The 17,494-nt window shown below is 37.7% G+C and overlaps 1 protein-coding gene and 1 long non-coding RNA gene across 11 annotated transcripts in view; one reads left to right on the top strand and one right to left on the bottom strand.

Annotated features, from left to right (window-relative positions):
- The window catches only part of tfec (transcription factor EC), an 83,649-nt gene extending 68,898 nt beyond the window's left edge, over positions 1 to 14,751 (top strand). For 7 of the 10 annotated variants that reach the window (XM_079870002.1, XM_079870005.1, XM_079870001.1 and 4 more), the window contains 7 exons: positions 5,212 to 5,445; positions 5,749 to 5,850; positions 7,988 to 8,033; positions 9,817 to 9,873; positions 10,771 to 10,846; positions 11,606 to 11,753; positions 13,780 to 14,751. In XM_079870002.1, the coding sequence (XP_079726128.1) occupies positions 5,212 to 5,445; positions 5,749 to 5,850; positions 7,988 to 8,033; positions 9,817 to 9,873; positions 10,771 to 10,846; positions 11,606 to 11,753; positions 13,780 to 14,208 (1,092 nt within the window). In that variant the 3' untranslated portion in view covers positions 14,209 to 14,751. Of the gene's footprint in view, positions 1 to 1,553; positions 1,737 to 4,319; positions 4,616 to 4,809; positions 4,863 to 5,211; positions 5,446 to 5,748; positions 5,851 to 7,987; positions 8,034 to 9,816; positions 9,874 to 10,770; positions 10,847 to 11,605; positions 11,754 to 13,779 lie in introns of those variants that run through there. The other 3 variants (XM_079870007.1, XM_079870008.1, XM_079870000.1) reach the window with 3 other exon arrangements.
- LOC307157960 lies at positions 935 to 8,044 on the bottom strand. Its single transcript, XR_013821149.1, has 3 exons — positions 7,967 to 8,044; positions 1,654 to 1,744; positions 935 to 1,050 (listed from the first exon to the last, which is right to left on the bottom strand). It is a non-coding gene; the product is annotated as an uncharacterized lncRNA (long non-coding RNA).
- Positions 14,752 to 17,494: the final 2,743 nt, after the last annotated feature.

Raw genomic sequence — 17,494 nt, 5'->3', positions numbered from 1 at the left:
GAAACTTTCCTTTGCATTTCCTTTCAAACAGGAAACAAGGCAACAAAAGGATGCTGATACACATCCTGTCTACTCTGCAATGATTTCAACCATTTCCAAAGCATCTTCTCACTGTTCTCATGCCATGAATCATCATTTGAGATACTAGTTTTATAATGACCTCAATTTTCTTGCTTAGTTTATATTATGCAGCACTGAAAAGCGACTATTCTGCTCAATTGTGATTTTATATTTAGCAATATCACTTAATATCTCACAATTGCGACTTTGTGACTTTAAATATCACGATTTTTAAATATGTGACCCTGGATCACAAAACCAGTCTTAAGTCGCACGGGTTTATTTGTGGCAATAGCCAACAATACATTGTATGGGTCAAAATTATAGTTTTTTTCTTTTATGCCAAAAATCATTAGGATATTAAGTAAAGATCATGATCCATGAAGATATTTAGTAAATTTCCTACTGTAAATATATAAAACATTTATTTTTGTGAGTGAATGCAGCACAATCGTTAACATAAATGAACAACTTTAAAGGAGATTTTCTCAATGTTTCGATTTTTTTGCACCCTCAGATTCCAGATTTTCAATAGTTGTATCTCGGCCAAATATTGTCCAATCCTAACAAACCACACATCAATGGAAAGCTTATTTATTCAGATTTCATATGATGTATAAATCTCAATTTCAAAATTATGACCTATGTGACTGGTTTTGTGGTCCAGGGTCACATATCGCAAATTTAGCTCTCTCAACAGTGAATGATTTCTCAAAATTGCAAATTTATGTCTCCCAATTGCAAATTTGTGACTTCATCTCTCACAATCACAACTATGACTTTATTTCTTGTTTTAAACATGATCTTACAATTACATTTTTTTTTTTTTTTTACTCTGAGGTGGAAACAGACTTCCATAAATTCCTCATCTGTTTGACTTGGTGGATCAAACTAGCAGTAAGTCAGACTTGTAGTGTTTCTACAGAGAAACACAAACAACACTGCAGACTGTGGGGAAACAAATTTCCATAGTGCAATATAAAAACTGCCCTGGAAGACAAAGTTGAATGGAAAACAGTCAAAACATGTAGTTATTTTAATCCGAGAGGCTTCAGTAAGCAGCACTATGCACATTTTGGCCTTGAGTGTACTTGTTGGTTCTCAAAGTGAATGTGTGTGCACTACACTACTTACAAGTGCACATGCAAGCGAATGTGTCTGCAGTAACATTTCGTTTGATTAATTTTTATGTACGTTGTGTGTGTGAGTGTTAAAGAGATGACCTATCAGGGGAATGTGCTGAGTAAAGCTGTAAAGAGGGTCAGACAGGAAGGACCAAGAACAAAATAACGCTCCGAGTCTCTAGCACCTGAAATTCTGCCTCTGTCAGGCCTTTGGGTGACCACTAGATCCCGTACAGAGGAAGCTGAGAAAGCTGTGTCATGCCTTCCTCTCCAGGCCCGTGTTTCTGCACACACAGCTCAGGAAAGCCACACACACACACACACATATGCTCAGTTATCCTTCTGCTTTCCTAGCCTTGTTGCGTTTACACTGGACTGAGAGATTCCAACTCCTCTTGGCTTGCGGTTTAAGGGCAAAGACTGCAGGCCGTTTGTGCGTGTTGTTTGCGTGACTCCTGCTGAGTCTGACCTACTGTGAAGGCCTTCTTGTGGACCATGAGCCGCTGCTGTGTGGTTCAAGTCATCTCTCTCACTGAGATCCAACTGCTGCCGGTATGTAGCTGCAAAAGCGAGAGAAACAGGGATGAGAGCTGCATGAGAGTTTGAGTTCAAATGCTGTTTGTGAGTCTTTGAGTGCAGTGTTTCTTTAATGGCTGCTTGGAATTGTTTAATGGAAAACTGTGAGTTAAGATTGAGCTTCAGTTACTCTGAGTCTATAAAAGTGCTGTTTTGAAGAGATTGCTTCCTGTTGCTCAACTGGTAGAGTACACTATGGCACTCAAGGTTATGGGTTCGATTCCCAGGGAAAACACAATGAAAAAATGTATACCTTGGATGCACCATAAGTCACTTAGGATAAAAGTATTTGTCAAATGCATAAATATACATTGAATATCTATTTGAGTTGGACCCTTGGTTAAATGGACAGATGATACAATCAAATAGATTTATGGCTCTAGCAAAATTTTAACATATCTGTAATACTTTTGAAGAGAGTTGAATGACAGAAGTAGGATTTAAAAAAAACACACACATATTAAGTGGCTGTAAAGCACACATTGTTCTCAAAAATGACTAAATGTTAAAAAAGAAATATTAAATATTATAAGCATGTATCGCATTTAATATTTTAATAGTAAAAATAATATACAAATATATTTTCATATTAGAAACCTATATTTCTATACAATAAATTATGTTTGGTTTGATGGTTTACATTTTGCATTTTTGAGTGTGGCTAAATTATGTTTATTGCTGCTGTGCAAAGAAATATCAAGAACATGCTGTCAAATTCAATAGAAGGAACAACACCTGATGTGAATGTGATTCCGTTCTTTTGGTGTGTTGTGTGTGTGTGTAAGAAGTTTTACTTTCTCTTCCCCTCAGAAACTTTTGTGGTCTAACAGCCTTGATTCTTAAGAGGAATATTCAGTATAGCACAACTGATGTCTTCAGAAACAAAACAAAACAAAAGAGTATCTCTGACTCACATCTGTCAAAATAAAGGCATATCCTTTAGATTTATATTGAAGTGATTTAACTTCTTTACCCATTCCAGCTCAAAATAATGCCTGACCTTTTGGCCATGAAAGGTTTTGTCCATGATTTCTAAAGCCGGTAAAAATTGCCCCCCTCCCCAGTGTTTCAAAACTCAGATTTTTCTGAAGTGAAACCAGAACTTGACTAATGCTGAAACAAAATTAAGCAACATCAACGCTAGCACAATAGATTATATCTCATCATTCCAGACACACTTACAGGGTTTCTATGCAAGATGCACACTTAAAGACCAAATCAAGGTAAAGGAAATGTTTTTGTTATTATATGTTATATTACATTAATGTGTCAGTGTTTCTGTACAGTGTTTAATTCTAATAGTTCTATTTAATAAAGTTATTTAAAGGAGTACACATTACTATTGTAGACAATAGAAACATTATATGATATACATCAAAATATAAACTATCAAAAGTGTAAAACAATAAGTTTATGAACTTTATGAAGCATGCAAATCTCAACTGTATCATTGTTTATCATATAATTTAGTGTAAGATCAGCTCATAATCTGCATGCTGAATGTTTAGTTAATGTGTGTAATGTTGTTTTAAATATGCCATCTAATACATCTTCACATATAGGGCTTCCATTGTCTACACTTTATTTGTGAACGAAATCACTACAACTTCAAACACATTACAGGCTTTGATTAGTTAATAGTCTTGTATCCTGCATTCACAACAGAAAGGGGAGATGTAAGTCAAGGACGTGGCCCTTTAACACAACTATAACCCTTCCCTTCCCCACTGCAGAGATGAGCTCTCAGACACAATGACTTCTTTCACCTTTGCCTGGGATAAGAGAGAAGTTACACTCTTAGGTCTTTTTAAAGCCAAATCTAGTGTGTGTAATGAAAAGAGCTTTGCAATGGCTGATAAACAGAGACAGACCTCTGGTGAACTGTTGAATATGCAGTCAGAGGGGCATAGAAGATCTGATTTGGTCCTCGGATTCATCCTTTAAGGGCTTAAATAACTATTTCAGTGCGTATGGGATAATATTTTCCATTTAAGATTGCCATTGAAGGGCAATACAGCCGAACTTCCAACAATGTTTCTGACTCAACTAGCATGAGTCTTAAATGCCTCTTTTGTTATTGCAAACAGACGTTTTGATCAAATTAAGCATAACTTTCGCTCACACAATTGAGTATCTTTAGTCAGCGGTCAGTAAAAGTTCAGTTTTGGATTTTTCCCGAAAATACTTTGACCACCATAAAAGTAACTCAACAGTTGTGCTTTTGTGAGCGTAGACAACATAATCATGACTGCTAGGGGTCGCCTCCATCACCCCGAATGAATGCCTCCCTCCTATATTTAGCTTTACGATATGTTATAGACTAAAATTAGGGGAGCCGCCGGGTTCAAGACAGTTAGTTTTTGAAAACAGATACAAGACAATGTTGTCTAGTGGGTCTGGTCCAGAGATGGGCCTCTGGGTCATTTGGAAACCACACACAACAAGCAGTAATTGTCTCGGACCCCCTGAAGCAGAAGTGGTAGAAGGGGGAAGTCTGGGATTGGCTGCTTCACGCAAACAAAACTGGGCGGTCCCACCGAATTAGCCATATAGGCAAAAGACCTCGACCCTGCAGTGATCAAACCTGTCAGATCAGAAATCTCTCCACTTGAGGTGACTACTACGACCTGCGACAGAAAGGAAAGGCCTGGTCTTAAAACTAATTAGGTCACGGAGTTCCTCCTGCTTGGTTATAAAGACCGGACAGGAACAAGAGGGGACAGTCACTTGGTTTCCTCTCCGCAGCCTGGGATCCTACCTTAGCGTTCCTCCGTGTGGAAGTACAGGGATTGAGAATGCCACATTTAACTGACTGTAGTTTCTACAAGATGAGAGACGGAGCTCGAGTTTCCAACGTAAGGACCTGCTATGTTCTGCTTTGACTTGTTTTGCGCAAGATAAGGGCTGTTTTGGTGCTTGGTTAAAGGGTAGTTCACCCAGAAATGAAAGTGCTGTCATCATTTACTCACCCTCCTCGTGTCATTTCAAACCTGTAGGACTTTCTTTCTTCTGTGGAACAACTGAAAAAACTGTTTTTGTCCATAGGATGAAACTCAGTGGGGTCTTCCACAGAAGAAACAAGTCATACATGACAATATGAGGGTGAGTAAATGATGACAGCATTTAAATTTTTATGTGAACTATCCCTTTCAGAATTTTGGTTTGTTTTTTTTGGCTGAGGTTGGATTGCAGTGATTGAGTCACTTTTGGGGACGTTTTAAGCAGGCAACTGAGATTACATTGAGATATGCGATGTTGGGCTTAATATATGCTTAATTGAAGGAAATAATTGCAAGGTTTTTTTGCATATCTTGAATAAGGTGGTTTTGGTTGTGCAGATACTTAATATTGGAAAACAAGTTAAATGAAAGAGATAGAAGTACAATGACATAATGTGTGGACAAATAAGACTTACTAAGCTAAAAGCAATTTTTTTCTCATCTTTTTAAAGGTTCAAAATCATCTGGAGAACTCCAAGTACCACCTCCACCAGACCCAGGCCCAGCAGGTCAAACAGTACCTAACTTTGGGCAGCAAACTTGCTAGCCAGGCCCATCCTCACCCGGGCCAGGCCCTGGGCACGGTGCCCGTCATGCGCAACGGACACATGCCACCCATGAGCGACAGCAGCACGCCAGGAAGCCCCGTCACCTTGCTCACACTGGCCAACAATCACGACAGCGAGGTGAGTACTTCTGTGATCTCATCTCTCTGAGTGTTTGTACTCATCAATAACTTTAAACACTCAGCTCTGATCACGTTGACAATTAAAGGATGGGTCGGCTGCTCTGATAAGAGGTGCTTCATCCTCACAGTCGTCTTTCAGAGATGATGAATCATCTGTTATTGGATTAGTGGCCCAGTTTAAGTCTCTCACTTTGACACAATGACTGACGACAGTGAAAATGAAGCTTAAAACAACATCTCAGATTGACAAATTCAACCTCTATTGATGGAAGTATGTGCTATAATCACTGTTTTCTTTTAGTTTCCAATGGATGAAGTTATCGATGATCTTATTAGCCTTGAAACCGGGTTCAAAGATGGGGGTTTGGATTGTATGGAGCCAGGAATCATAATGCAAAATAACGTAAGTATATACCAAGTTAATCTCCTCACTTTGTCGAACTGTTACATCCTGTGCAATTAATAATGACCTGTGTATAGAGGTGTAAAACGTACTGGGAAATTATACGTAAGTTAATAAATGGCTTGTACAGTATGTCAAAATAACTAACCGTCAAAATATCTAGTAAAAATCATAGTTGAAAGTAAATTAATATATAATGCATTACAATGTAGCCTTATAGTACAACTTATAATCAATTTAACTGAAAACAACCAGAATATTTGCAGAATATAAATAAAGAACTAATTATCAATAATTAGATCAAATACTATTTTATATAATTGTTTAATTTTAAAATATTTCTAAAACATTTATAAAGTATTAACTATAACTATAATACCTACAACAAGTATAACAACTATGATTATAAAAAAGTATAAATAGCTATTTGATGCATTATATAAACAGACCTTGAGTATAAGTGTTACCATGTAATGAAATGAAAATGACAAAGTACTTCTGCATGTGCATAAAATGCACACTTAATTAGATGAATAAAACAAGTCTGAATCCAAAATATAAGCTACATTTGTAGGTTGAAAAATGAATTAAACACATCAATAACACAAACACGTGCCTTTGGTGTGCTTGTGAAAAGGGGTTTGTCTTTGCGTGAGGTCCAGCTGAGAGTCAAAGTTCAGTCTCTGCAGTGAAAAAAGGGGGAACGGACTTAAATCTCAGGCTTTAAACAGTGGAACAATACAGATTAGTCTGTTAATGATGTCGGCATGCAGAGAGGTATGCCTTAGAAGAGCCAGACTATGTTAATGAGTGATCACTTCTCCAAAACAGAAAGAGGGAGCAAGCTAGAAAAATACCTCAGCTCTGCTAAATGCCAAAAGCGCATTCTGCTGAGGAATTGCAATTCAGCTAGAGCCAATGAAAACCCTTAGGTAAGCATCTGGGCACACAAGTGGCCCAACTATGTGTGAGACCAGCATGAAATTGTTACTGTCGTACTGACGTCCGTGGATGGACAAAGCATCGCTTGAGTTGTGATTACTACAACACCTGAACTCACTAGAGAGGTATGTGATACTAAGAGCATGATGGGAACGAATAAGGCAGAGTGTGCTGAGGAAGTAGAGAGAGAGAGAGAGAGAGAGAGAGAGAGAATGAGCAAGCGAGAGTTTTGTATTTGAGTAAGCAGTCAAGCATCGGATTGAGCTAATATCTTCTCTCCCAGTGGACTTGTTCAGAAATGATACCATGCTTAAACGGATCAATTCGTTCTAATTAGTCATACAGCACGACGCATCAAACCGCTTCCCCGTGTCAACATATCTGCTAACATGATGGGAATGGATTGAAGCGATTACGACGTGAACAGTCAAGGGGCTGTGGCAATCTTTCACGTTGATAAGCGCACTCTTTCCTCTAGTGAGATAATGGAGAAGCGCGCACGAGCGGAGGAAACACTATAATGTCTTCCTGTAACGCTCTGACCTCCTCTTTAATCCTGCACTACGTTTACATTTCACCTATAGCACTGACAGAAATGGGCTTTTCACTGCTCTAGCTTTTGTTGGACTGGTAGTTGGCGAAAAACATATATACATGTAAATGGTTAAAGGATTATGCCATAGCAAAACTCCTGCAATGTGGGGAGAACAATAATGTAAGCTCAGAATAATAGAAACCGAGAATAAAAAAAAAGAAGCTGTACAGCGCTCTCTTTTGTCTCCTGGAGTGCTGCATCTGTTTGCTGAGTTTCTCTGCTCATTTAAGACTCATAAGACTGACTTTATGCATATAAAAGCTCTGCAGATCATGCATCCATCATTCATAACGTCCTCATTTGACATATTTTAGTTCATTTGATTATGCATCATTTGACTGTAATATTCACATTTTAATCTTCAAAATTAGTGTAAAAAAGTGGGAAAACTTAATCTAGGCCTGTTTGACTATGTTTACTCTTAACATAGATGATGTCGGTGTCAAAAATCATGCGTGTAACACCAAAAATATTACATAGACTGTATAGAAATATTACATGAAAAAATAGACTGGAGAAAATATCACATGCATGCAGAATCACTACACATGTAATGTCCCTGTGTGAATCTGGACTTACTTGCTCTCTCTTCATCTGAAGGTGTCACTGAACAACAGCATGCTGGAGATGTACGGCGGCGACCAAGGTATGACTGCCGCTCACGGTGCACTTACAGGAGCAGTTTCGTTTCAGATTAAAAACCGCAAAGATGCGACTGCAGTTTTGAAACGGTTCATTTTCTGTTTCTCATCTGGTAGAGCATTGCAATAGCCATGACAAGGTCCCTACACTCTTAGAAAAAAAGGTTCAGTGGGGTTCTATATAGAACTCTAGGGTTCTTGACTTCATTTTAAAGAACCCAAATGTCTTAAATGATTGCATAATACTTTCATGTTTAACCGTTTATAATTTGTTTCTAGTGATGAAGTATGTTTTCAAGCTGTTTAATTCATAAAATTTTAAATCAGTTAAAGAAAATTATTTATTTAAAGCTGAATGCACAAAATTATGCCATATATTCCAAATCCCAAAAGAGGTTTTATATATAAAACACCTGACAGAACCTTTTCTTCTTAGAGAGTAAGAACACACAACAAAAATGATAAAGAATAATGTTTTTTGTGTGTTTCTTGGGACTTGTGACCTAAGAACACAAAAAATAAAACAAATGAATGGACGAATAAACAAAGAAAATTTTTTTTTGGACTTAAACTTGTGACCTTGTCACAACTAGCTCCATACTTGAATTATGAATGATGAATTAGCGGTCTCAAAATTACATTAAAGTTTATGCATTTTCTAAATCATTTATTTTTAAATTGACTTCAGCTATATTTCATTATATTATACTATGCTAAAAGTGTTCCCAATAAACACACGGAATATAATACTAATAGTAAATATTATTTTTGTGCGTTTCTTGGGAACACTTTTATTGTAGTATAATATAAAATATTTACACATAAATATAATATACACAAATATAATGTATTTTATAGGTGTATGTAGGGAAGACAAGTCCTATTCAACAGCTGTTAAAAACAAAGCAACACTATATAAAGTCTAGGGCATACTGTAAATAGATCTAGCAAAGCAAACCCAGACGGGCTAAAAGGCCCAGGCTGTGAAAGCCAAACACAACTGTATGTTTCATGTTATTATCCAGCTGTCTTACTCTAAGAGTCAGCGTGCTCCGTGTTTAGCTTGCCTTTGTGTTCCCCTCATTCTTCATTATCAATGCTTCAGTGAGCGGAATATGGTAGCATGTATTCTTAGCATGATAGACACGGCACAATTCCTCCTTTGTGGGTGCCTTTTTTCTTATGAATGTCATGCATCAAGTAAAGCTAATTGATTCAGGAAATAGAAAGGATGCCTGGAGAACTCTTCACTCCGGCAGGAAAATAAGTGCATTACTATCTTTTTCACATAAGCGTGCTGCACGGCGCTCTTGTTTGGTTACGCATGGCTCAAATGACCTTATTGAATCAGCAGAAATGAATTGAGAAATCCAATCACTGCTCCCAATTATATAATTTGGAAGAATGTGAATGTGAATATGAATGCAGAAGCATTAGGCCTCCCTCCTCTTCACCCGCTCCGGGACGTCAGCAGCAGATTGGTTAATCGTAAGGTCCGGAAGGATTAAAAGAAGATACGCAGCTTTTCTACTTTAAGACAGTTCTGGGGTGAATGACACTTATTCAGACACAAAAAGAGGGCTTGTGCTGAAGTGTGGCTGCATCAGATGGGTGTTGTTTTGGGAGAATTAGGCAGGAATCTTGAGGACTGGCTAGGAAGTTGTTCAAACTAATGATGTTATTAATCCAACAGCTTTCTTTTGCATCAGCATGGTGTTCAACTTACCTTTGGATATGCACTTATTAGTTTCTGCAATAACCTTCCCATCCTTTCTTCTTCTCTTACAGAACACGACACCAGAGTCACGGCCAAAGAAAGACAGAAAAAAGACAACCACAATCTAAGTAAGAGGGCATTTGCACTTGCTTATTTAACCCTCAAGTTCTTTTCAGAGGCCCGAAAAATTCCTCCGGGAATCTGTTGTTAACAAAACTACTCAAACAATGACTTTTTACGGACTCAAATTAACTCCTATTTCAATAAATGTTGTCAAATGGATGATTAGGTCTGAGAGATATTCTGGTAACACTTTATAATAAGGTACCATTACTTAACATGCATTAACTAACTGGTAGCTCATGTTGGCTTAGGTTCATTATATAATGTGCTTACACTTTAGTTTATTGTCCAATTCTGAACTAGTTGCTTATTATCATGCATATTACTAGGCTATTGGCTGTTTATTAGTACTTACAAAGCGCATATTAATGCCTTATTCTGCATTACCATATTCTACATCCCTTAATCCACCCAATACCCAAACTTGACAACTACCTTAGTAGGTAATTAGGAGTTTATTGAGGCAAAAGTCGTAGTTAGTGGGAATTGGACCCTAATCTAAAGTGTGAGCATTTATATTAACAGATACTTTTAATTTGAATAATGTATTAGTAAATGCTGACATTAACATTTAGAATACTTTCCATTGTTAATTTGTTAACTAACGCAGTTAACTAATGTTAATGAATGAAAACTTATTGCAGAGTGTTACCAATATTCTTTCAGTTTTTTTGTGATAATGAGGCTAATTTCAAAATGTTCTTTTATTTATTTATTATTTAATGTACATTAGGGTCTCAAAAGACAGTTCAAGTCACTTTCAACCAAAAAATATTTAATGTAATTATTTCTATTCAATAAGAAGCCATTCATTTTTTCATTCGATAATGCATGAATTATTTCTGTTTAATATTAATATTAGGTTTGTGCTGCATGACTGACTTTGTTCTCATAATTGGCAGTTGAAAGACGACGGCGATACAACATCAACTACAGGATCAAAGAGCTGGGAACGCTGATACCGAAATCAAATGACCCGTAAGTAAAAGTCTTACTGGATTCACAGCCGAACTCAAAGTCTTCACATCAAATCACATCAGAGATAGACTCTTAAAGACAGGGCAAAATGATGCTGAAGGAGAGAGAAAATGACAGTTCAGGGCTCATTTCTCAAGGAAATACCTACAGCGCGAACAGACCACCATCTGAATGATGAAAATGAGGTTCAAGGCAAAGTATAGACCATTTGAACTAAAGTTTAAGCACAACTGAACCCAGAGATGAAGTACGGTGCAGACAGGGAGCCCATTGCCCTGGCTTAATTGAACTTTTTATCGAATTTAAATGGAAGTCTAGTGCTGTCACCTTGCCATTAACACAAGATAAAGGAGATTATTAGCTCAGATCAGGCCAACATCTTATTCCAAAGAAAGAGACAATTTCACGACACTTTCCTCCTTTTAAAAAGTAATGGTATCGGGAATGACTGCACTTTACTTCGGCTTCCAAAGTCCAATTTTTTTTCTGCCTCTTCCGACACCTATTTTTGCTCAGGGATTAATTTTACCGTACAAGGGGCCATAGAATGGTCTTTCTGCAGACGTACTTAACTATTCCATTAAAATTCCCATTCAAAGGCAAGGTAATGTCCGAGAATGAATAATTGGCCATGTAAATCACAGTTTCTTGGTCCTGGGGAAAAAAAGGAGACCCTTGTGAGGCTTTTCTCTGAGTATGAAAGTTCTACTGATGCAAAGGCGCTGTTGAGAAAGGTTATCTTTTACGTTTCTCTGCCAGTGATATGCGCTGGAACAAAGGGACGATCCTCAAGGCCTCGGTGGAATACATTAAGTGGCTGCAGAAAGAGCAGCAGCACGCCCGTGATCTCGAGAGCCGACAGAAGAAACTAGAACAGGCCAACAGAAGACTCCAGCTACGAATCCAGGTAAAGACACGAGGGGAATGTGGCCAGAGAATGAGATGTAGACGTGAGAGACGGTAGAAAGCGACGGTTGTAGGAGCGAAAGGCAAGAAAAAAAATGATGAAAAAAGACATCAGATGAAACGATTTAATCCTACACTTTGAGCATTTATCCCAAATAACATCTAAATTGGACTGATAGCATTAAATTAACTGTAATTTTATTTCAACAAATGGGGAAAAACACTAATTCATTATTCAGTCAAAAAGAGTTACAACAGAAACCGCAGAATTTACGTACATACAGTAACAGACAAAGGGGCAAAAATGAATTGGTGAGTTGTTTGTTTGACCACTGAATCATGTAATCACCTGAATCGTTTGACCAAAGCGATTCTCTCAAATGAATTGGGCTTCTCATTATTTAAGGGCCATGTTTAATTATTGCCTTAACTCTCTCCTTGTCAAATCTACAGACATGATAAAATGCGGTAACATTGTTTTGTTTCTCGTTGGAAAATTAGCTTGAAACTGGAAGCAAAAACAAAAGTCTCTACTGAAAAACTTAGAAGTATCAGTACTTTTAGTTCGTTACTCCCCGACATTGATGGACAAGCAGCTAAATCCAGCATGATAGTGTCCACACTAGTGGTTTTAACTGGTCACTTATGCTGATGACCATCTTAGCTTCAAGCTTAGCTTGAAAACAAAGGTTCAAACATCTGAGCGGCCTGCTCCTATCAGTGTTTGTAACCGCCTTTCCGGCCCTGCTTTAAAACACGGCGAGCTGAGGTGATTATCTGATTAATAATTATCTGAGCAGAATGTGCCCCGGAATTAGATTATGAGGGCTAATAACTTTGAAGAGCTGGGCTCCTCGTCTGAATTTATGCATTAGTTTCCAACAGTATTGACATATTCACGGACCAGGCGCGAGTCTTCTTCACACATGTGAAGACATCGCAATTAGCCCTCAAAGTAATTACCCCGAGGCTTCCTTTCCAAAAGCTAATGCTAATAATACCTCAATTGAGTGTCTGAAGATACCCACGCTGAGAGGCAATGCAATAGCTCATTTAGACTGTCTCCGCTACAGATGATGTGTGGGAGTAATGGAAATATGAAACCATAGCGGGTAGTGTAGACACTTGCATGAGTACTAGGTTAGTAATTAGTGTTAATCTCGTCAACCAAAATGAGTGAACAAATCTTGTTTCATTATTTTTATTTTTCATTATTTAATCAATAACAAAAATGAGTAATAAACGTGCACATCATTATATTTCAATTATTTTAATTAAAAAGAAGATGAGTAAACAAATAATGAGGTCACACTTTTTTACAGTGTCCATGTTACACATCTTACATGTACTTACTGTAGTCAAAACAGTAAATTATGAATAATTACAAGCAACTAACCCTAATTATATAGTGCGTACGTGTTGTTAAATACTATTACTCAATAATAAAAATAGTCTAAATATAAAAATAAAACTATTCAACAACAAAAAATAGCCTGATATTAATGTTTTTCAAAGAAAAATACAAAACATTAATGTAATATCCAATAATAATGTTTTAAATGATCCAATCACTCAAACTCATTCTATACATATCACATTAATCCGATATTTAAATATGTATAAAATATGTCAATTATTTGGTTTATTTTGCTTTTTAAACAGGCAGTTGTTATTAGATGCCATTCTATGTACTCAAATTAATAAACAGGACAATGAAATGATGACCAATGTAAGAATATTTTCACCGAAACCTGTGTAATGGTGTCAGCTCAAGGCCAAAGGTCTGGGCAAGTTAATGATTGTGCGCCACACACCGTTAAGCTGTCCTGTTGTAACGGGAAGCCCTGCCTGCTGGAAGTTACCTCAGAATTTGTCTCTGTGATGAATGAGTTTGAAGTTGAATGCACCCCTTCATGTGTTTATGGCAAATTAGAGTGCCATCTATTTCTGTCAGACTTGACCCGGACGGCCTGAATGCAAAGTGGACAGTTTGTCTCAACCCACCTTCCTGTGTGTGTCTTTGACAGGAATTGGAAATCCAGGCTCGTGCTCACGGTCTGCCCAGTATGGCTGCTTCAATGGGAGCAGTTGAACTTTCATCCCATCTCCTGAAGCAGCACCAGACCCCCCCGCAGCCAGGCCAGCCCCCCCTCTACCCTCAGGAGGACATCAGCGGCCCAGACTACACCCAGCGGACACCCTTGCCGGCGGCCATGGTTGTGGGGAACGGCGGAGAACAGACCGACGGCTCCACCACCTTCTCAGATCCTCTCTCCCACTTCACTGACTTCTTCTGCAGCACCTTGAAAGAAGAGCACCGGCTGGACGAGATCCTGATGGACGACCCCCTCTCGCCCTTCGGGACCGACCCACTCCTCTCCGCCGGATCGCCCGCGGCGTCCAAAGGGAGCAGTCGCAGGAGCAGCTTCAGCTCAGACGAAGCAGACGATCTCTGACCGTCCCGACGCCGACCTGCAACACTGTGTAACTGACCTCCCATTTCCATTGGATTACAAAGACGACGGGAACTCATCCCAACATCTTACCCCAATGTTGAGTCAGACACATCAAAAAAGGGAGACTGACTGATTGATCTACTGACATTGACATGCTGTGCAGATAAAGGACTGTCTGTACAGCGATAACACTGGTTACAAGCGATCACTGGATTACCAAATGTATATTTCTGACACTTAATGGCATTGTTGAGACGGACCAGTTTAAAGAAAGAAATCTTTTTGTGCCTTATCCAAAGCAAGCTAACTTTATTACTACTGAGACCAGAAGCGATGCAGATGTAATTATGCTAGGCAGGAAAACCCTAACACATCTTTCTGTATCATACATAATGTATTTTTCCAGAAACATACTGTTCAAGTATTTATGTTTTAATCACTGTATTCTTTAAAAAAAAACATTTCTTATTCTAACTCTTTTACTTTTTATATATAACTCTAGGGGTGTGGGAAAACACAATAAACCCCTTTTTGATAAACTTAACACACTGTCTCACATTTCTTGCTTATTCAAATTGTCATTCAATTCAAAGTTTCGGTAAAGAAAATAGTTTGAAGAATGTTGGCAACCACAAACACAAGGACATATCTTCTTTTATGTTCCACAGAAGGGAAGAAAGTCATACAGGTTTGGAACAACATGAAGGTGAGTAAATGATGACAGAATATATGTGTGTGTGTGTGAGAGAGAGAGAGAGAACTGTCCCTTTAAGTTATCAAATAATAATAAAATGGCAGTTTAGAATATTTTGTAGAATGTTAGAACTTTACATTTAAGTTTACATTTTTGAAAAGTATGTTCATTGTGAATCTCCCATTCGTATGGAAGCTGGTTTCCACCATAGAATAAATTATATAAATTGCGAGATATAAAGCCACAAATGTGAGAAATAATTAGCATTTTATAGTTTATATCTCGCAATTACGACTTTTTATCCCAGCAATTCGGACTTTTATTCCTCACAATTCCGAGAAAAAAAAAAAGTTTTTTTCTTTCTCAGAATTGCAATTCTTGGGGGGAAAAAGTCAGAATTGCAAGATATGAACTTGAGTTTGAATTGATCTTTTTATTCCATGGTGGAAACATGCTTCCATGAATTAGTCTTAAATCTACAATGCTAAAACTTTTAACTTCAAACTTTTTTTTGAAAATCAAATATTAAGCATTGCAATACTTATTAGTACTATACGTTTATAATCTATCAAATAAATTCTTCTAACAGTTAATGTCATTAACACATTTTACAAACTTTACATTCAAAAAGTTATTGACGCCCGAGTACATTCGAAAGTACACGATTGAGACGCGAAAGTACATTCAAATGACGCCTGTCAAGACATTCTTTAAAAAAAACTGCACTTCACTTCTACTTACCTTACATAACATAAGATTTTTTTGCAAATCCGGCCCCAGACTGAGGAGTGATGATGACACTGATGAGACCCGGGTCTGAAGTACCGGCTCGCACTGGGAGGCCGACAGTTTGATTGACATGTTGATTGACCAGTGATGAAGATGACCCTCACCCGCAGGACACTAATGACACTCACATAACCACTAATAATGTGCTAACAGTCTTCTGAACCACTACTAACAAAAACCATCCGCAGCAGAAGTTTACCACAGAACAGTCATGAGGAAAATCACACCAGACTTTGAATCCCAAACGAGTTGAGTTCTACTGCATATACAAACACTAACGATCATAAATAGTTAGCAACAACATGTAAGACGAATCTCACGGCTGCTCTGAGCCTCTTCTGAGTCAAGTTGATTTAAAGTTTTATTTTGGACTTGCCCAGAATAGGCAGCCTTCTAAAGACACATTTCATTAGCAGATATTATTTAACCAAAATCGAAAATGAAATAACACATTAATAATACAACAAACACTAGCAAAAAAAAAACACGTCAATGCATTTCGACAGATAGCCCGTGTTCATCAAAGCCTGGCTAAATTAATGTTTGAGAATGTTATTAGCTTATATGTTTCTCTGTAATGAAATCGAAAAAGCTTCGACTTGCATCTCCGCCGCAGACGGAAAATAAAATTGAACTGCCACATCATTATCAAGCACTGATACTCCAACTACAAAGTGCTGAGTGATGTTTACGCTTAATTGGCCAGAGCAATTACCCAAAGTAAATATGGATTTTCATTAAATTACAAACATGGACGAGGCCTTATGGAAATCATTTCCATGAGCGCAATTTCCCATTTCCTTTTTCTCAGCCACTTCCAAACCATTTTTCCTCCGCAAACACAATCCTTTGATTTATTTCAATATGGATAAAGAATTGAAAAAGGAACAAATATTATGTTCAATGCAAAAAAAGCAATCATGCTATCGCACATATGCAAGACTAGAGAAGGAGAGATCTGCAATTGTTGTAGTCAGATGAGAACGAAACTAGATTTTTACATACAGTATTCTGAAGACAATGTGAGTGAAACTTGAGCATGCACTATAATGCTAGGGCATGGCTTTTGAGTATCGCTAAATGCTTTCTAACTGGTCCAGATCAAAAGAGTCCACCTTCAAGTCTCTGTGATACTGGGTCTGTAGTTATACAGTAACTCTGGCCCCTTCCTCAAAGCTTGTCACCCGTTAAATGGTGAGTTACATGCGACAAAAATCATTTCATCCTGAGGTTTAGGGGTCTGTTCAAATCTCACCTCTAATAATCTATCATACATTATTTAAAATGCACACACACCAATGTATTATGCAGCAGAAACTAGACTAGATACTCTACATTGTATGTCAATCATCCACAGCCATAGGTCAATATATTTTCCTTCCTTAGAAAAATGACAATTAATATGTGACTTTAATGTAGAATCCCAGAAAATGGAGGGTTGTTGTTACCTGTTTTCAGCTGATTTGTTCCCGCTGTCCTGTGTGTCACCAGCAGATGGCGGTAATAGACTGAGATCCTCATATGTGCCACACATTGAGAGCTGAGAATCTATAGTCAGTAAATCATGTTTCACAGAAACCTCCGGATTGTTCCACAGTCTGATTTTCATGTATTTGGAAACAAAAGAAGATGCAAGTCAGTGGGAGAAAGAAAGAAAAAGCATCTCACACTCACCTGGTGGAGAGGTCAATGACATTGTTGGGCATTGCTGATGATTTCATTTTGGAAATAACAAACGTTTAGCACAGACTGAAAAAAATACATTTTAAAAAATGTGCATGTAAAAACATTATAGCATTAAAA

Source organism: Squalius cephalus (assembly GCF_949319135.1).
Source record: "Squalius cephalus genome assembly, chromosome: 4".
Classification (NCBI taxonomy): domain Eukaryota; kingdom Metazoa; phylum Chordata; class Actinopteri; order Cypriniformes; family Leuciscidae; genus Squalius; species Squalius cephalus.
Note: the sequence above shows the minus strand (reverse complement) of the source record. Positions and strands in the feature narration are given on the sequence as shown.